This window comes from Dendrobates tinctorius, unplaced genomic scaffold (assembly GCF_039654945.1).
Source record: "Dendrobates tinctorius isolate UK_male_01 unplaced genomic scaffold, ASM3965494v1 ptg000034l, whole genome shotgun sequence".
Taxonomy (NCBI): Eukaryota; Metazoa; Chordata; class Amphibia; order Anura; family Dendrobatidae; genus Dendrobates; species Dendrobates tinctorius.
This window is the reverse complement of record NW_027361702.1, coordinates 8,948,944-8,970,528: the sequence shown is the minus strand read 5'-3', so window position 1 is coordinate 8,970,528 and position 21,585 is coordinate 8,948,944. Positions and strand designations below refer to the sequence as shown.

The following is a 21,585-nucleotide window of genomic DNA, read 5'->3' as shown; positions in this document are numbered from 1 at the left end:
TGGTGAAAGCGCTGGTACAGTCCACCGCCATCCAGCAAGAAGCTAATCGGGTGATGATGGCCCAGCTGAAGGAGTTGGTGGACATGACAGCTACCGATCGTTCGCTTCTCCAGCAGGTGGCGCAGCGCCTGGCAAGCCTACATGAGGTTAACCTGGAAGCCGAGTCGAGAGTGATTCAAGTGAGTCGGTACTGGCAGAAGATGACGACCGAAGATGACGTCGAGGCATACCTGACCACGTTTGAACGGACGGCGGTGCGAGAAAAATGGCCGAAGGCACGATGGGCCGGCCTGATTGCCCCGTTTCTTTCCGGTGAGGCCCAAAAGGCTTATTATGACTTAGAGCCTGAAGCCGCGCAGGACTTTGACAAACTGAAAGCCGAGATCTTGGCCCGGCTGGGAGTGACGACCGCTGTCCGTGCACAGAGAGTGCATCAATGGACTTATCAGCCGGATAAACCACCGCGGTCACAGATGTTCGACCTGATCCACGTGACGAAGAAGTGGCTACAACCTGAGGTGTTGACAGCGCCAGAGATAATCCAGAGAGTCGTCATGGACAAGTACTTGAGAGCTCTACCACCAGCCCTGAGGAAGTGGGTAAGCCATGGGAATCCTACGACGGCAGATCAACTGGTGGATCTGGTTGAACGTTACTCCGTGGCAGAAGGACTCCGAGACGACGCTACCCCACCTCGTTCTTCATCATCTCCACGTGGAACCGGTAAGACTGTTCCAGGGAGTAGGGGAGATGGAAAAATCCCTAAGATAGTGGGGGAGGAAAACGGGACTGCCCGCACTGCGAGGCCGAGAGTAACGTACTATGGTCTAAGCAAGGGGCCCGTTAGGTGTTTCCGTTGCCAAGAGATGGGACATATTGCTGCGAACTGTCCGGTCACTACTGAACCCATGCAGTGCGATGTCACAGACTCTAAAAACCGCATGTCTATGGTTGCACGGGTAGTGAGTGTGAATGCCGGTCAAAAGGATGTGGAAAAACACTTGTGTGATTTAACTGTTGATGGCAAAAATGTGGTGGCATTGTTAGACTCGGGAAGTGTGGTGACTCTGGTGAAGGCCAGTCTGGTGTCAGCCCCGACTGGACCATCAGACAAATTTTCTGTAACGTGTGTGCATGGAGACACCTGTTCGTACCTCACCACGGTCATATGCATTACTACTTCCTATGGGTCTGTGCAACATAAAGTGGGACTCGTCCCGGCGTTATTGCATGATGTTATCCTGGGCCGGGATTTTCCTCACTTCTGGCAATTGTGGGAGAATCAGTTGATGCCCTCGGGTAATAGTATACATGATTCATCTCCCAGGGAGCATGGGGGTCTCAAACCCCTGGAAGATGTCTCCCCGGAAGACTCGGGGGAAGAGTCTGCGGGAAATGACCTGCATTTCCCGTTTTCAGTCATGGCGGGTGATACGGAGGAGACCGGGGAAGAGGAGGAGGCCGACAGCCGTCCACCTCCCCGTTTGCCGGATTTAGAAGTTCAGAAAGATGACTTCCAAAGCGAGCAAATAAAGGATCCTACCCTTTCTCAGGCTAGGACAAATGTAAAAGTGATAAATGGGGTACCCGTAGAACCTGGCTCTAGGCTGGCATATCCTTACATGGTTCTGGAGAATGATTTACTCTATCAGATAGAGAAAAAGGGGGAAGATACGGTGCAACTATTAGTCGTGCCAAAACCCTACGGGCGGCAGGTGCTGGACCTGGCCCACGGACATGTGATGGGAGGTCACCCGGGAGTCCAGAAAACCACCGAAAGGATATTACACTGTTTTGTTTGGCCAGGCATGCATCACGATATTCGTGTATATTGTGAGTCTTGTCCTGACTGCCAAGCCTCTGCACCTAAGCCCCGGTTCTGTAGCCCTTTGGTACCCCTACCTATTATTGAAGTCCCGTTTGAGAGGATTGGGATGGATTTAGTTGGGCCCCTTCCACGGTCTGCACGTGGACACCAACATATCCTGGTCATCTTGGATTATGCCACTCGTTACCCGGAGGCCATCCCTTTGCGTAACACGGCCACCAAGACGATTGCCAAGGAACTGGTGCATGTGTTTAGTCGGGTCGGTATACCAAAACAGATACTCACCGACCAGGGGACCCCCTTTATGTCCAGGGTAATGAAGGAGCTCTGCCGATTGTTACAAATCGAACCGTTACGCACATCCGTCTATCACCCTCAAACAGACGGGTTGGTCGAACGGTTCAATAAAACTCTGAAGCAGATGCTGAGAAAGGTGATAGACAAGAATGGGAAGAACTGGGACTATTTACTTCCGTATTTGCTTTTTGCCATAAGGGAAGTACCCCAGTCTTCCACGGGATTCTCGCCATTCGAGTTATTGTACGCCCGACGTCCTCGCGGACTGTTAGACGTTGCAAAAGAAACCTGGGAGGGTCAGGTCACACCGTTTAAAACAGTGATAGATCACGTCACACAAATGCAGGACCGTATTGCGGCTGTTATGCCTATCGTCAAAGAACACATGATACAGGCTCAAGGAGCCCAAAAAAGAATCTATGATAGGGGCGCCAAGATCCGTACATTTGCACCCGGAGATAGGGTGTTGATCCTGGTCCCCATGGTGGACAGTAAGTTCCTGGCAAAGTGGCAGGGCCCCTTTGAGATTAAGGAAAGAGTTGGTGAAGTAAACTACAAAGTATACCAGGCAGGTAAACGGAAACCTGAACAGATTTATCATGTAAATCTGATAAAACCCTGGAAAGATCGGTCAGCCTTGTCAGCGGAGCTGGCCCGTCCCGTCTGCTCACATACCGTACCGGAGGTACGGGTTGCAGAGACTCTCTCGGAGCGGCAAAAGACTGAGGTCAGGCAGTTTCTACTTCACAACCAAAAGTTTTTCTCAGAAAAACCCGGGCAGACTACGCTAATGAAACATGACATTGTAACGGAACCTGGTGTCACAGTTCACGTAAAGCCCTACCGAATCCCGGAAGCGCGCCGTGAAGCCGTTTCCCGAGAAGTGAAGGCAATGTTAGAGTTAGGTGTCATTGAGGAATCGCACAGTGCTTGGTCCAGCCCGATTGTGCTAATTCCTAAACCGGACGGCACCATCCGGTTCTGCAATGACTTCAGGAAACTGAATGCGGTCTCAAAATTTGATGCCTACCCTATGCCCCGGGTCGACGAGTTAATAGATCGGTTAGGAAAAGCCCGGTATATTACGACCCTAGACCTAACAAAGGGGTATTGGCAGATCCCTCTGGCGGAGGCTGCCAGAGAAAAGACGGCATTTGCTACCCCAGAAGGTCTATTTCAGTATGTGTATATGCCGTTTGGACTGCACGGAGCACCGGCGACCTTCCAGAGACTGATGGATCGAGTCCTGAGGCCACATAGGCGGTACGCTTTGGCCTATTTGGACGACATTGTCATTTACAGCTTGGACTGGGAGACTCATCTCCAGAAAGTACAAGCTGTGATTGACGACCTGTGGGAGGCAGGTCTAACCGCGAACCCCAAGAAATGTCACATCGGGCTAGAAGAAGCCCGGTATTTGGGGTATGTAATTGGGAGGGGTGTTGTTAAACCCCAGGTTGATAAGATTCAGGCAGTTCAGGACTGGCCGCAACCTGTCAACAAGAAGCAGGTACAAGCCTTCCTGGGGATCGCCGGCTATTATCGCCGGTTCATACCCAATTTTGCAGCCATCGCTACCCCCCTGACGGATCTTACAAAAGGGAAATACTCCGTCATGATTAAATGGAGTTTAGCGGCTGAAGAAGCCTTCCATAGCCTAAAACGGGCACTTTGCTCTCAGCCCGTACTGGTGACTCCGGACTTCTGCAGCGAGTTTGTGGTACAAACGGATGCCTCTGATACCGGTATCGGGGCCGTACTCTCACAAGTGAGGGACGGAGTGGAACACCCAGTCCTATATCTCAGCAGGAAGCTGAATAAACACGAGCAAAGGTATGCAGTCGTAGAAAAAGAGTGCCTCGCCATTAAGTGGGCTCTAGAGGCCCTCAAATATTACCTGGTGGGCCGAAAGTTCAGGCTGATCACTGACCATGCCCCTCTCAAGTGGATGCACTTGAACAAGGAACGGAATAGCCGGGTGACCCGGTGGTTCCTTGCCCTGCAGGCCTACACTTTTACGGTGGAGCACCGCCCAGGGGTACAGATGGGAAATGCAGATGCCCTGTCCCGAGTGCACTGTTTGGCGGGTGTCATTGCTCGACCGGAGTGGTCTGAGCAGAGGGGGGGGATATGTGAGAATCATGTGGGAATAGTGGATGAGGGCAGGTATATCTCGCCCAGATTCCTTTCCTATGTGGCCTAGTCTGGTCAGTATCGCACCTGCTTGCTAATAAATAATGGGAGGTGGATATAAAAGGATGCCAGGTGGTTGTGTGAGTGTCTCAGCCTGGGAACACAGAGAGCCTGTCTGTGTGAGAGACACACGTGAGTGGAAGCAGTGCCCACTGCAACTGTGGTTTGGCTGGACGGGAGAAGCCCGCCAGTTGGTAGTTAGGTTGTCCATTGTTTAGTTAGTGCCGGACAGGCAAGGATTTGTTTTATGTTTTATTTCCTTTTTGCATTGCTTTCACCGTTAATAAACCTGACTCAGGGTCAGTTACACCCGAATCCCAGCTCTGCGCCTGAGTTTCATGCTGAACGCACGTGACCTTTGACCCCAGCAAAGGCGATCCCGGAGTGTTTTATCACATGACCAATAAATTTCATTCAACTTCACAATTGTGTTCCACTTGTTGATGATTCTTCACCAAAAATTTACATTTGGTATCTTTATGTTTGAAGCATGATATGTGGGAAAAGGTTGAGAAGTTCCAGGGGGCTGAATACTTTCGCAAGGCACTGTACAATTTTCCCATAGGGCATCATTCAGGTTTATCCTCCTGAAATTCCTCAAGGGCACGTCTCAAATCAGGAGAGATGGTGGAAAGAACTACACCCTCATTTAGCATGGTAGTAGGCTCGGTCACATTAAGAGAATCCGCAAAGAAACTCCTGGAAAGGGTGTCCGCCTTAACATTCTTAGCGCCCGGAAGAAAGGAGACCACAAAATTAAAACGCGTGAAAAACAAGGCCGACCTAGCCTGTCTAGGATTCAAGCGCTTGGCTGATTCAAGATAAATCAAATTCTTGTGGTCGGTGAGGACCACAACTTGATGTCTAGCTCCCTCCAACCAATGTCTCCACTCTTCAAATGCCCATTTCATGGCCAAGAATTCCCGATTCCCCACCTCATAGTTATGTTCAGATGGGGAAAATTTTCGAGAAAAGAAGGCACAGGGATTCATCTTAGAAGTTACCGGATCTCTTTGGAACTAAACGGCTCCTGCACCAATCTCAGAAGCAGCTATCTCCACCTGAAATGGGAGTGAGACATCAGGTTGCCGTAGAACTTGAGCAGAAGTGAATCTCTGCTTAAGCTCCTGAAATGCCGAGACTGCCTCTGTAGACCAATTCACCACATCAGCGCCCTTTTTGGTCAAATCAGTGAGTGGTTTAACAATACCAGAAAAATTACTTATAAATTTACGGTAGAAATTAGCAAAACCCAAAAACTTCTGGAGAGCCTTCAAAGAAGTGGGCTGGACCCAATCATAAATGGCCTGTACCTTGGCCGGGTCCATTTCAATAGCAGACAGGGACAAAAATGAATCCCAAAAACGAAGTCCTCTGTACACCAAAGAGACACTTCGATACCTTAACATACAGAGAATTTTACCCTCAAAAACCAGAACACAGTCCGGACATGTTCCACATGAGAATCCCAATCACTGGAAAAGATCAAAATATCATCCAGATAAATGATCAAAAACTTATCCACAAAGTCCCGAAAAATATCGTTCATAAAAGATTGGAAGACAGAAGGGGCATTTGTTGTGAGTTCATTTTTCCCTTCACCATTGAGGTCTGATGAACTCCCTCCTCTGGTGAAGGAAGGTAGTGAGGCTGATTACCAAACACCTGGGCAGCTAGATGATGACTGGGTGGCTGGAATTGAGGACTGGATATAAGGCTGCCGACGCCCTTCTTCCTGGCTGGTGATTTTCCTGCTGGATTCTTGGAGACCAGTCTGATTCCTGCATCTCAAAGCTAAGTTTTTCTGCTCTTCTTTGTACTCTTCAGCTTTGTTTTTGTTTTGCCTTGTTTTTTGGGAGTTCTGCCATCCCCGGCCGGGGGTGAGCTGAACTCCATTTTTGTCTCTGATCTGTTGATATTTTGCTCTGTCTTCAGAATATACCTGAGTGCTGATATAGTCTTTTGAAGCCTAGCGACTTCAGGGCCTGTTTTTCCTATCAGTCGGTTGGCTCATTTTGATAGGGTTTTTGCGGATGGCAGACAGCAGCTTTCCTATCCTGTCCTATGTAGTTAGCTTGGGCCCCATCATTTGCTCAACCTATCTTTCTATCTGTGTTAGTGTTTTCATCTTGCTTCACGGTCATTATATGTTGGGGGCTGCCTATTGCTTTGGGGTCTGCTCTGGGGCAGTTTAGTTTTTCCCCTTTCTGTCTTTAGGCTATATAGTTCTCCGGCTGTCTAGGAGGGGTCAAGGGCACCGTAGGAACCCCCCACGGCTACTGCTAGTTGTTGTGGATAGGTTCAGGGGTCTGCAATCCGATAGCTGCCAACCTCTCTGGTTTTTCTGGACTTAGCTGGTATTTTGTTTTTTCCTCCTACGGTGACTCATCATAACAGAATCACCAGCCATACCGCAGATCCTAGGGTACTCAATAGCAGGAGAGAATTGTAAAAAAAAAAAAAAAAGGGTCAGAATTTTTTTTTTTGTGTGTGCATATTTTTTCCTCTATATCTCTGAGGCCGTAGGGGGAATTTTTCTCTCAATGGAGATGAAGCAATTGTCTGATCTTGTGGAGCAGCTCGCTGCTGAAGTGCGGGGAATTTCCGCCTATCTTGCTCATTCACATGCTGCTGAGCCAAAGATTCCTACTCCTGATGTATTTTTGGGGGATCGGTCTAAATTCTTGAATTTCAAGAATAATTGTAAATTATTTTTTGCCTTGAAGCCTAACTCGTCGGGGAACTCCACGCAGCAGGTTAAAATTGTCATTTCTTTGCTGCGCGGCGATCCCCATGATTGGGCGTTTTTTTTTAAACCTGATGATCCTATTCTGAATAATGTGAACGCATTTTTTCAAGCCTTGGGGTTGTTGTATGCTGAAAAGACCCTGTTGGCATTAAGCCAGGGTCGGGATTCGGCAGAGTTGTACTGTCAAAAATTCCGAAAGTGGGCGGTCCTTACTACCTGGAATGATGGTGCCTTGGCAGCCCTCTTTCGGAAGGGTTTGTCAGAAACTGTAAAAGATACTATGGTGGGATTTCCTGTTCCCTCTGGTCTTGACGATTCTATGTCATTAGCCATTCAGGTGGATCAGCGTTTACGTGAACGCAAAACTACAAGAGAGATGTTACCACCTGTTGAACAAATGTCTGAACCTATGCAATGTGATAGAGTTTTGTCTAGGGCGCAACGTCAGGAGTTCAGAAGGCGTAATAAGCTGTGTTTTTTTTGTGGTGATGCCTCGCATATTATTTCTGTCTGCCCTAAACGAGAGAAACGTTGTGCACACACGTTTTCTGTGGGTGGTGTTCAACCTAAGTTTCTTCTGGCAATTACTCTGATCTGCTCCCTGTCCACATTTTCCGCTAAGGCTTTTGTGGATTCGGAAGCAGCTCTGAACCTGATGGACTTGGATTTTGCTAAACGTTGTGGATTTCCTATGACACCTCTGCAGACGCCTATCCCTTTGAGGGGTATTGATGCTACTCCTTTGGCGAAGAATAAAGCTCAGTTTTGGACCCAGGTGGTAATGCGGTCGCCCCAGACCATCAAGAAAATTGCAGATTTTTGGTGTTGCATAATTTGCATGATACCATTGTTCTGGGGTTTCCCTGGTTGCAAATCCATAATCCAGTTCTGGATTGGAAATCTTTGTCTGTGGTGAGTTGGGGTTGTCGGTGTGCCCTTAGTGATGCTCCTGTTTTCTCCACCTTTCCCCAGTCGCATGATGTTCCTGACTATTTGGCTGACTTTTATGATGTATTTAGTAAGAATGAGTCTGCATCTTTGCCTCCTCATAGGAGTTATGACTGTGCAATTGAGCTGAACCCGGGGTGTAAATTCCCCAGGTGTTGGCTTTTCAATTTATCTGTACCCGAGCACGAGGCTATGCGATCCTATATTAAGGAGGCATTGGAGAAGGGTCATATTAGACCATCCTCTTCACCCTTAGGTGCTGTTTTTTTTTTCGTGGCTAAAAAGGATGGTTCATTAAGGCCTTGTATTGACTATCGTGCCCTCAACAAAATTACTGTTAAATATCAGTATCCGTTACCCCTGATTTCTGATCTATTCTCCAGAGTTAAAGGTGCTTGCTGGTTTACCAAGCTTGACCTCAGGGGGGCATATAATCTTATTCGCATTAAGCATGGGGATGAATGGAAGACGGCATTTAATACTCTGGAGGGACATTTTGAGTACCTGGTGATGCCTTTTGGGCTCACTAATGCCCCTTCTGTCTTACAGTGCTTCATGAATGATATATTCCGAGACTTTGTGGATAAATTTTTGATTATCTATCTGGATGATATTTTGATCTTCTCCAAGAATTGGGACTCTCATGTGGAACATGTTCGGACTGTGTTCCGGATTTTGAGGGAGAATTCCCTGTATGTCAAGGGATCGAAATGCCTTTTTGGGGTACAGAGAATTTCATTTTTGGGATTTATTTTGTCTCTGTCAACTATTGAAATGGACCCGGCCAAGGTACAGGCCATTTATGATTGGGTTCAGCCCACTTCTTTGAAGGCCCTCCAGAAGTTTTTGGGTTTTGCTAATTTTTATCGGAAATTTATAGCTAATTTTTCTGGTATTGCCAAGCCATTGACGGATTTGACTAGGAAGGGTGCTGATGTGCTGAATTGGTCTCCGGAGGCTGTTTCTTCCTTTCAGGAGCTGAAGCGAAGATTCACTTCTGCTCTGGTTTTGCGGCAACCTGATGTATCACTCCCGTTTCAGGTGGACGCTTCTGAGATTGGTGCAGGAGCGGTGTTGTCCCAAAAAGATCCTGTGACATCTAAAATGAATCCTTGTGCTTTCTTTTCCCGAAAGTTCTCCCCATCCGAACTGAACTATGATGTGGGGAATCGGGAACTGTTGGCCATGAAATGGGCATTTGAGGAGTGGAGACATTGGTTGGAGGGAGCCAAACACCAAGTCGTGGTCCTTACTGACCACAAGAATTTGATTTACCTGGAGTCGGCCAAGCGCTTGAATCCTAGACAGGCTAGGTGGGCCTTGTTTTTCACACGTTTTGATTTTGTGGTCTCTTTTCTTCCAGGCACTAAGAATGTCAAGGCAGACGCCTTCTCTAGGAGTTTCCTTGCTGATTCTCCTGTTGTGACTAAGCCTGCTACCATCTTAGGCGAGGGGGTAGTTCTTCTGCCATCTTGCCCGATTTGAGACGTGCTCTGGAAGAGTTTCAGGAGGACAAACCTGAGCGTTGTCTCAGTGGAAAGTTGTATGTTCCTGACCAGTGGAGGAAGAGAGTGATGTCTGAAGTTCATTGCTCTGCATTGGCTGGTCATCCTGGTATTTTTGGTACTAGAGGTCTGGTGAGTCGGTCTTTTTGGTGGCTCGCCTTGTCTCATGATGTCAGGAATTTTGTGCAGTCCTGTGGGACTTGCTCCCGGTCTAAACCTTGTTCTCGCTCTAGTGGCTTGTTGATGCCTTTTCCGCTGCTCAGGAGGCCATGGACCCATATTTCAATGGATTTTATCTCTGATATGCCTGTCTCTCAGAGAATGACTGTTATTTGGGTGATTTGTGATAGATTCTCTAAGATGGTCCATCTTGTACCACTCCCTAAGTTGCCATCTTCCTCTGAGTTGGTGCCCTTGTTTTTGCAACAGGTGGTTCGCTTGCACGGGATTCCTGAGAACATTGTATCTGACAGAGGAGTTCAGTTTGTGTCTAGATTTTGGAGGACTTTCTGTTCCAAGCTGGGAATTCAGTTGTCCTTCTCCTCTGCGTTTCACCCTCAGACCAATGGGCAGACGGAGAGAACAAACCAGACTTTGGAGTCGTATTTGAGATGTTTTATTTCTGCCGATCAGGATGATTGGGTTTCATTTTTGCCCTTGGCCGAATTTGCTTTAAATAATAGAGCTAGTTCTGCCACTTTGATGTCACCTTTTTTTTGTAACTTTGGTTTTCACCCTCGATTTTCTTCAGGGTAGGTGGAGCCTTCTGCCTGCCCAGGTGTTGACACTGTGGTGGAGAGAATGCACCAGATCTGGGACCAAGTAGTGGATAAGTTGTCTCTCTCCCAGGAAAAGGCCCAGCGGTTTTCCAACCGGCGTAGGACCGTTGGTCCCCAGTTTAAGGTGTGTGATATGGTTTGGTTGTCATCAAAAAATATCGCTATGAAGGTGGCTTCTCCTAAGTTTAAGCCTAGATTTATTGGACCTTACAAGATTTTGGAGATTATTAATCCGGTCTCTTTTCGGTTGGCTCTTCCTGTCACATTTAAAATTCATAATGTGTTTCATAAGTCCTTGTTGAAGAGGTTTGTTGAACCAGTAGTTCCTGTGGTGGCACCTCCTGACCCTATATTGGTTGAAGGTAACATGGAATATGAGGTAGAGAAGATACTGGATTCCCATCTGGCTAGACGGAGACTCCAGTATTTGGTTAAGTGGAAGGGTTATGGTCAGGAGGATAATTCCTGGGTCTCTGCCTCTGATATTCATGCCGAAAGATTGGTGCGTGCCTTTCATCGGGCTCACCCGGATCGCCCTGGTGGCATGGATGAGGGTTCGGTGACCCCTCCTCAAGGGGGAGGTACTGTTGTGAGTTCATTTTTCCCTTCACCATTGAGGTCTGATGAACTCCCTCCTCTGGTGAAGGAAGGTAGTGAGGCTGATTACCAAACACCTGGGCAGCTAGATGATGACTGGGTGGCTGGAATTGAGGACTGGATATAAGGCTGCCGACGCCCTTCTTCCTGGCTGGTGATTTTCCTGCTGGATTCTTGGAGACCAGTCTGATTCCTGAATCTCAAAGCTAAGTTTTTCTGCTCTGCTTTGTACTCTTCAGTTTTGTTTTTGTTTTGCCTTGTTTTTTGGGAGTTCTGCCATCCCCGGCCGGGGGTGAGCTGAACTCATTTTTGTCTCTTATCTGTTGATATTTTTCTCTGTCTTCAGAATATACCTGAGTGCTGATATAGTCTTTTGAAGCCTAGCGACTTCAGGGCCTGTTTTTCCTATCAGTCGGTTGGCTCATTTTGATAGGGTTTTTGCAGATGGCAGACAGCAGCTTTCCTATCCTGTCCTATGTAGTTAGCTTGGGCCCCATCATTTGCTCAACCTATCTTTCTGTCTGTGTTAGTGTTTTCATCTTGCTTCACCGTCATTATATGTTGGGGGCTGCCTATTGCTTTGGGGTCTGCTCTGGGGCAGTTTAGTTTTTCCCCTTTCTGTCTTTAGGCTATATAGTTCTCCGGCTGTGATCGAGGGGTCTAGGGCACCGTAGGAACCCCCCACGGCTACTGCTAGTTGTTGTGGATAGGTTCAGGGGTCTGCAATCCGATAGCTGCCAACCTCTCTGGTTTTTCTGGACTTAGCTGGTATTTTGTTTTTTCCTCCTTCGGTGACTCATCATAACAGGCATTAGTGAGCCCAAAAGGCATCACCAGGTACTCAAAATGTCCCTCTGGAGTATTAAATGCCGTCTTCCATTCATCCCCGTGCATGATGCAAATAAGATTATACGCCTCCCTGAGGTCAAGTTTGGTAAACCAACAGGCACTTTTAACTCTGGAAAATAAATCAGAAATCAGGGGTAACGGATACTGATATTTAACAGTGATTTTGCTAAGGGAACAATAATCAATACATGGCTTTAATGAGCCATCTTTCTTGGCCACAAAAAAACAGCATCTAAAGGTGAAGAGGATGGTCTGATATGACCCTTCTCCAACGAGTCCTTGATATAAGATCGCATAGCATCATGTTCAGGTACCGATTAATTGAAAAGCCGACCCTTGGGAAATTTACACCCAGGCATTAACTCAATTGTACAGTCATAACTCCTATGAGGAGGCAAAGACGCAGACTTACTCTCACTAAATACAACAGAAAAATCAGCCAAATAGTCAGGAATATCATGAGATTGGGGAGAGGTGGAGAAAACAGGAGTGTCACTAAAAACACATTGACAACCCCAACTCACCACAGACACAGATTTCCAATCCAAAACAGGATTATGGGTTTGCAACCAAGGAAAACCCAGAACAATAGTATCATGCAAATTGTGCAGCACCAAAAATTTACAATTCTCTTGGTGGTCCGGGGCGACCCGCATTATCGCCTGGGTCCAAAACTGGGGTTTATTCTCTACTAAAGGAGTAGCATCAATACCTCTCAAAGGGATAGGAGTCTGCAGGGGTATCATGGGATAACCACAACGTTTGGCAAAGTCAAAATCAATCAGATTCAAAGATGCTCCTGAATCAAGAAAAAAGCCTTAGCGGAAAATGTAGACATGGAGCAGATCAAGGTAATCGCCATAAGGAACTTAGGCTGTCCATTGCCCACTGCAAATGCGTGAGCAAGACGCTTTTCTCGTTTAGTGCAGACAGAAATAGTATGAGAGGCGTCTCCACAGAAAAAACTCAACTTATTATGCCTTCTAAACTCCTGACGTTGCACCCATCGGGAGCTCCCCGATGAGTTAGGTTTCAAAGCAAAAAATAGTTTACAATTATTCTTAGAATTCAAAAATTTAGACCGATCCCCAGAAAACACATCAGGAGTAGGGATTTTTGGTTCGACAGCAGATGATTGAGCGAGATAGGCAGAAATTCCCCACACTTCAGCAGCGAGCTGCTGAACACGATCGGACAATTACTTAGTCTCCATTTAGACAAAAAAATCCTCCTACGGCCCTAGAGAATAAAGAGGAAAAAATATACAAAAAAGAATTCTGACACTTTTTTTTTTTTTAACAATTCTTTCCTTCTTTAGAGTACCCTAGAGTCTACAGTAAGGCTGGTGATTCTGTTATGAATGGGTCACCGAGGAGGATGGCAGGTACAGGCTAAGCCACCAGAAAACCAGAGAGGTTGGTAACTAAGAGGATTGCAGACCCCTGATCCTATCCACACAACTAGCAGTAGCCGTGAAGTGTACCTATGATGCCCTAGACGTCTCGGCACAGCCGGAGAGCTAACTAAGCCTAAAGCAAGAAAGGTGAAATCTAAACTGCCTCGGAGCAGACCCCAAAGGAATAGAGCGCCCTCAAACATATATTGTCGGTGAGACAAGATGAAACACAAATGCAGGCAGAAAAATAGACTGAGCAAATGATGGGGTCCAAACTGACTAGACAGGATAGGAAAGAAAAGACACTGTCTGCAATCACGCAAAAAACCCTGAAAAATCCAACACATCTGATGTACACAAAAACACTGAAGTCACACAACTTCGCCCCCACAATATCAGCACTCCGGTATTAACTGGAAGCTAAGCAAAAGAGACCAATATAACAGGGGACTGAACAAACTGACACAAGCAGTAACATATGGAGCGGTGGTCCAGCACAGCCCCCAGCAGGAGCAAGTCGAACTCACACAACAAGCAGAGATAGACAAAACCAGATCAGATGCAAAGGATTAGCAAATGAATCACTTAGCTGAACAATACAGGAACAGGGCAGGAGACATCAGACCTCTGAATGCACAGGAAAGCAATTACCAGCAGGGATTACAGGGAGTCTGCAGACTTAAATATTCCAATCGTAACTCCAGATCTCCAATCGTCATCATCATCATCAGGTGGCAAATCTTTGTCAATCTGGCCAGCTCCACTACCTCCAGTAACCACCGGAGGGAGCAGGGGGAGCTTCGGCTCAGAAGTCTGAGCCAGGGAATTCACAACACCCCCTCTTCTTCTCATTATACACCGCAACTATTGGACAAACCATCAGCAGATTTATTTTCAAGTATCATCTCTATGCAGATGTCATCCAATTATATACCTCTTCTCCTCACATCACAACCACCTGAACCCAAAATACCAAGGGTTGTCTGTCCGGTGTCATGAGCTCCCTCTATTTAAAAGTGAATCTCTCCAAAACTGAAAAATTTCCTTGGGTGGTCCAACCATAACTCCTTAGCAGCACGCTCGCTGTCTTGGGATCATATTTGATACAAACATTTTCATTTTTTCCCTATATCGGATCACTCACTCGCTAATGTCATCTGCACCTTAGAAACACCTCCATAACCCAATCTTTTCTCACCTTTGAAACAGCAAAATCTCTTATTGTCGCAATTATTCATTCTCATCTGGAATACTTGTAATAAACGTGCAGGTGCTGGTATGTCACCACGGAACTGAGACAGATCAAAAGTTAAAGTGTTTTATTTACAGGGATATGATACTCCTCACAGAGAGAAGGCAGTGGGGGTTAAGCTGGTTTTAAAGCAGTATATCAGTCAAAAAGAATAACAGTTAGAAACGAGTGTTCTTGGAACTTATCAGTCTGCTGAGTGCTTGCATGTAGGGTCGTCTTCTCCCGCGTCGGCGCTGTCAGCAGTGGCACTTGTCGTCTCTTTAGTTGCTGTAGGCTCTGCAGTCTCTAAGGACCCACAACCGGGGTCTCAGGGGTTAATGAAGAAAGGCAGGGGGAACACAAAGCATTCCGGGTGTCCCCTGCTCTGAATCTATGCTCCAAAACTAGCACTCTCTCCGCAGGAATCAAGGGCTCTGTGTCTCTATAAGTCTCTCAACAGGAGTCAGGGGCTCTGCACCAACACCGCAGGTATGGGGGCTACGCACGGGGGTCAGAGCGCACCTCTCCAGTCACTGCAAGCTCTGGTCTCACGTACTCACAAGATGCAGTCTCTCTGCACTGTCCCCCTGGATTTGTCCTCTGAACGGGAGTTCTCTCTTCTCCCCTTTGTGCAGCTACAACCTGCCCTGTCCCCTGCACACGCTGCTCTGAACTTCGCGTGCTCTCAGGCTGCCCTCCTTCCTGTTCCTCTCTCCTCCCAGCCGTCACATGACCCAGCACGTCCAGGGCAGAAAGTCTTCCTCCTCGCAAGCCTGCTGTCTGGCCAAGTGGTTACAGATCAGGAGCGAGGAGGTAACCCCCTCTGAGTCTTCTTGTGCTTCACCCCTTACATACTGCAACTCTAATAATTGGTCTGCCTCTTACTGAACTTTCTCCTCGTCATTCCAATCCATCCTGAATGCGGCAGCCAGTGTCATATTTCTGTCCAGCCACTACACCAATGCCTTCACCATTTGTCGGTATTAGAACAAATATCTACACATATAAATTCAAATGTTTGCTAAAATAACATTTTCCACTCATTATTCAGATCTAGAACCTGAACTTCTCTGGTGGTAAAGAACACTATGTGATATGTTCTTTACAAAATTTAAATGGGGAATAAGGTTTTGTATATGGAGTCATTCCACCATGGAATATAATGGTTCAGATGACCCCATATATAACCTCCTTTCCCGTTTCCATTCAGTATGGCTACACACAAATAGCCTAAAGTGTAAAGAACATAGCACATAGTGGTCTTTTCCACTGCTGCATTTTCAAAAGAAGTAGGATGTCAATTCTTTCAGTGTTTTTATAGCATTTGTTCACCATTGAAAGCAATGAAAAAGTGCAAAAACACAGCAACAACGCTATGTGTCAACTTAATGGGTGGAGGATGTTGTTTTTTGTTGTTGTTTTTTTTTCTCTCTTTTTAATGTTGCCATATATACAAGTCATTATAGAGGAAAGAATGTTTCCTAACATTTTTTCCTGTAAAATCCATTTTATTTTCCATTTTGTATGCTTTATTGTCACCCCATAAAAGTGGCGTAATGCAATTGATGGATTTAGAAAACTGAATATTAATAAAACTATTTTCTTACCCCTCTGTCAAAGTCGTATTCATAGTATGTGATCTTGCTCTCTGTGAGTACAAACAGTCTCTTCTTGTAGTTTAGAGGTGATGTCTTACGTTTTTGCTGTGACCTTTTTAAAAAAATACTTTCCAGTATGCTGGGAGTAACTGTGGCCATCGTTCGTATAGATTTCCTAAGTGCTGTATCGGTGACAGGAATACTTTAGATGTCTAGGTATGCCGTCAACGTAACTTTTTTTCTTTCAGTGTATTAGTCTTTGGCTTTTTTTGAATCCTTTGTGTCTAGGCTTTTGGTGCATAATTTTCAGGAGGATCAGAAATCTGAGGATAAAAGAGAGGACATTTAATATAATTTGGTAGCAAAATCTTAAAGGGGTTCTATAGAAATTGGAAAAAAAATAATCTATTGAGAATAAATTCCTTTAATTTGCAAATTACACTCATTTTGTGTATGGAAATGATCAATATAGTATGTTAAAATAGCAGCTGTCTATTTACACTGATTGAAACCTGTTTCAAAATGTTAATCGGACAGCTGCTTTTGAGCATTTGCAGTATGAGGCTACGCCATTCTCCTTATATGTAGGAAGATGTGTTCTCCATGTTTATTTGCATCCAACACTTGAAATACCAATGTGCTGAGGTAAGAAGAGGCTGCTCACACTGCTGTCTACCCTATCTGACATGATACTGGAGATAGGGCACTGAGGTAAGAAGACGCTGCTCACCCTGCTGTCCACCATGTCTATCTCATCTAATAATAGAGATACCAGGGTGCTGAGGAAAGAAGAGGCTGCTCACACTGCTGTCCACCCTGTCTATCTGATCTAATACTGGAGATACCAGGGGTGATGTGGTAAGAAGAGGCTGCTCACACTGCTGTCCACCCTGTCTTTTTGAGCTAATACTGCATATACCAGGAGTGCTGACGTAAGAAGAGGCTGCTCACATTGCTGTCCACCCTGTCTATCTGACCTAATACTGGATATACCAGGAGTGTTGAGGTAAGAAGAGGCTGCTCACACTGCAATCCACCCTGTCTATATGATCTGATACTGGAGATACCAGGGGTTTTGAGGTAAGAAGAATCTGCTCACACTGCTGTCCGCCCTGTTTATCTGATCTGATACTGGATATACAAGGAATGTTGAGGTAAGAAGAGGTTGCTGTCTACACTGTCTATCTGATCCAATACTGGAAATAGAAGGGGTGTTGTGATAAGAAGAGGCTGCTAAGGGCCCAGTCACACACAGCAAGATCGCTAGCGAGATCCTGATTTTGTGACGCATCAGCGATCTCTCCAGCGATATCGCTGTGTGTGACGGGGATCAGCGACCGGCCCCCCTACCGGGTATCGCTGATCGTGCACGATTGTCCTGGGCCATTTTTTGATCGCTGGTCTCCCACTGGCCAGCACGCATCGCTGCGTGTGGCAGCGAGAGATCAGCGACGCTGGACGCTGATTTCCAACGTAAACATCGGGTATCCATGCTGGTATCTAGGGTAAACAGCGGGTATCCAAGAGCCGCACGGCTCTTAGTTACCCGATGTTTACGTTGGATACCAGCGTGCACGCTGGTATCTAGAGTAAACAGTGGGTATCCAAGAGCCGTGCGGCTCTTTGATACCCGCTGTTTACATTGGAAACCAGCTTGCTCGCTGGGCCTGATTGTTGGAGGGGCTGTCTATGTGACAGCTCACCAGCGATCAGTCTGACGATGTCCCAGCGATCCCATCCATGTCGGATCGTTGGTGGGATCACTGGGACATCTTTATGTGTAACAGGGCCTTAACACTGCATCCACTCTGCAAATCTGATCTAATGATGGAGATACTAGGGGTGTTGAGGTAAGAAGAGACTGCTCACAATACTGTCCACCCTGTCTGTCTGACCTAATGCTGGAGATACCAGGGGTGCTGAGGTAAGAAGAGCCTGCTCACACTGCAGTCAACCCTGTCTTTCTGATATAATAATGGAGATACCATGGCGCTGGAATATGAAGAGTCTGTTCACAGTGCTGTTAAACCTGGGTTTCTTCTTTAATCTTGGAGATATTAGGAGTGCTGAGGCTTAGAAAATACTGCTCACACTGTTGTCCACCTTATATTTCTGAATACTAAGTGACCTAGCATGTGTGCAGTCACATGTCTTTTTAAACTTTTAGGACAGGTTTCTGTCAGTGCACTTGGTTTCCATTTGAATGCATGATAGTAATGTGATTTGCTAATTAAACTGATTTAGGAATTTATTTTTAATGACAATTATTCTCTGCAGCTCCTATATCCTGAAATATCCATACATGTTTGATACACCAGGACAATAGTTGTCTGTCTTTTCAGAATAATAATTATAACACTGATATTCTAAGGTCCACAATGTAAATAATCTGATTATAGCCCTATGTTGTGATTTAATTTGTTATTGTCACTTGTGGTTTTCTACTGGGGTGTGATTAGGGAGCAGGGAATTGAATATGATATTTTTACTGAATACTGTTTCCTGCATCTGCAATTTCAAGATTACAAATAAATTGACAAGGATTTTTAACACTTTGATAGACAACAGACATTTGGAAGAAAAGAGAGTTAAATAATTGCTATCATTATATTTTTTTTTAGTACAAAAGTTAGTGACCCAATTTACATCAATTATGCAGTTGGTCCAACACCTGAAATGTCCTTTCTTAATATCTATCTTTACACCCTAATCACACTTGCAGATTGAATAATGATAGAAGTAGGAAGTAACACCAGCGCCGCCACACAGCTTCTAGCACTGCCCTCAAACTTATCATCATCAAGGGGCGGTGATAGTGGCAGTGGGTGACACTGCCCCCGGAGGGCAGTACTACAAGCTGCAGGGTGGTGCTGGAGTCACTCACTGCTTCTATAAATATTTGCTATGACATAGTGGATGAAAAATGAATACCGTATATATATATATATATATATATATATATATATATATATCAATAGCAGTAATTAACTGAAGCACAGCTTGTCCATATGGAAATGTAATATATCGTTAGGATCGAACTGGTGAATGTGGGTCTACATTCCCCAGTGAAATATTTGTGGAATATATTAATTTTTGATTCTAATGTCTGAAGTCTAAATTTATTTTGCTATGTGTCGTCTGAATTAATTTTAGGGTCTGGGGTTTCCAATAATTATGGGTTCTGATATCTGGAGTCTGAATTAATTTCCTGACATGGAATCTAAATTTAGGGTTCTACATCCTGGGGTCTTCATTAATTTTGTTATGCCTGGTTTATCTAATCCTTGGGCACATAGACATTTTACTCAGACTTTGTTAAATTAGTAACATAATTGGGGCTCACTTTTTCATGCTGGTGGATGTGGTTTTACCAGATTCTGTTCGTTAACGGAATAAGAGACCCTCAGTTTGAGACATGCTTGTACTTTTTAAATTCGCTGCATGCCTTATCTGTTTCAATGTATTGTTACTACTGCAGATTTAATTTATAACAATGCAATAAGTTGAACATTAAAATTGAAACATCAGGAAAGAAAAATTGTGGAACAATGGAAATCACAGTATGGATAAACCTGTTAATGATATGTAGATTGTAAGAAAATGGAAATGTTTCAAAAACATCTCGACTTATTCAGTATCAAGCATGAGCGTCACTTGCAATAATCCCCCCACAGAGACACCTTAGCCGCTATCAATGAGGTCAATAATGGTTGCCTGAGGAATGTTCTGCCACTGAGTGCACTTGGGCAAATCATCAAGATGCGCTGCTGTCAGCTCTCCTTGAAATCGCTGACCAATGATGTCCCAGATGTGCTAAATGGGAAATGCTGCAAGCCATCATAGCACATTTAGGGCAAGCAGGTTGCTCACAGTAGCATGAGCAAAATGCGGCCTGGCATTGCCATGTTGAAAAATGGCTCCTGAGAAACTTTGCTGAATTGGCCATTCCACTAGTTCCATGACCAAATAAATGTAACTCTGGGATATTGGTGTACCTGTGTAAGAGGAAGCAGAGATACTTCTGAAGAGGCCATGCAGAATGTGTCATCAGCAAAGAGAGGCCACCACCTGCTGGCCAGTCGAAATTAAGTGGAACCAATTGGTGCTTGAAAAATTGTGTGGGGACCAACTTCGTGTGCTGGACCTGATCAGGTGACCCACAAAAGAGTCTTCCTTGTTATAAAAGTTCTGCACCCCAGGCCACAGGCAGATTTGGTGCCAAAGAGAGTGGAACAGTCTTGCTCCCGGGATGCTGACGAGGCTAGCATCAGGTCATCACCTAGCCTGGCCATGATTCCGTTTAGGAGGACCCTGAGTTCCATTGGAGCTGGTGAGGACCCAAATCTGCGCCCTAACCACTCTTGTTAGGCTAAACCTTAGAAACCAGGCGTCGCCTGTCAGGAGCCAAGGTCTAGTCCTGCCCATATCAAGCTCAAGGTGTAGTGTCCCAGTACCTCCTCCTATCTGATGCAAAATATAGTTGTCGGGTGGTTACCAAAACCCTATGTCCTGTTATGTGGTTTATTTGATAAATTGTCCTATACTGCCATCTACTGTCCAATGTGTAAAGGTTTAAGATTTTGGTCACATGACACTCTCTCAGCCCGGTTTTCCTGCGGAAGCCTCTAGAAGCTGCTGAGGGAAGAGTTGGGAAGGAGTTCCTGTCCTTTGTGTGAGGAGCAACGTGAGGAGAGGTCTACTTCCTAGGCTGCTCTGCCTTTAGCCTAGATCCCGCTTTTCTTAATCTTCAATCTGCCAGGAAACTGCCAGAGCCTACCCCAGGAGGGCATGTTATATTTCAAGAAAAACACCAAAAAAGACTAGGTTAGATAAAAACACCAAAATGCAGGCAAAGATGCTTACCTGCCATGGCCACAGAACAAGTGCACTAAACAAGGTGCAGCATTAAGATGGCACAGGTGTAAAAATAACTGATGAGGCAGCCAGCCTCCAATTAGGACATGGCTGCTTGGTATGATAATGCACAAAAAATAGAATTCGTATGTGGCAATGTTCACACAGAAAATGCAAGGCATCTAGCTGATCCTATTAGTGACGCCCATACTATTAGATCAGGAGGGCCAACCAGTGCTAAAAAATGCATACCGTGTGAACAGAGGCCACAGTTTACACTGTGTTCCAAATTATTATGCAAAAAATATTTCCTCATATTTTCTCTAAATTACCTATATGAATTGCAGTCATTGTTATTTTCCAGTCATCTAATATTCTAGTATAATTGCAATGTCTTTGAACAAACTGCCTATGAAAACTGTATATTTTTAAAAATAAGAAACACTCAAAATGCATGTTCCAAATTATTATGCACAGCAGAGTTTTCAACCTTTTTATTTTTATTTTGAACAAAAAAATGGTCAATTGTGAAATTATAAGCATTATCAGCTTATTACAAAATGAAATCAAACAGTTTTCAAGTCAAAACTTTATTCTAGGTGATGTTACATTTGCACATAGGAACCCTTGTTCGAAAGAAGTTTCTGAACTCTCTCGTCCATTGAATTTGTCAGTTTTTGGATGGTTTGTGCTTCAATTGTTTTGCATGTGGACAGAATACCCTCCCAGAGCTGTTGCTTAGATGTGAACTGCCTCCCGCC

General features: G+C 45.3%; 1 protein-coding gene across 1 annotated transcript in view; it reads right to left on the bottom strand.

Annotated features, from left to right (window-relative positions):
- Nucleotides 1–21,585, bottom strand: part of BTK (Bruton tyrosine kinase) — a 289,004-nt gene that overhangs the window by 191,020 nt on the left and 76,399 nt on the right. The window contains exon 2 of the mRNA XM_073573073.1: nt 15,980–16,293. Coding sequence (XP_073429174.1) covers nt 15,980–16,129 — 150 coding nt within the window. The 5' untranslated portion in view covers nt 16,130–16,293. The remainder of the gene's footprint in view (nt 1–15,979; nt 16,294–21,585) is intronic.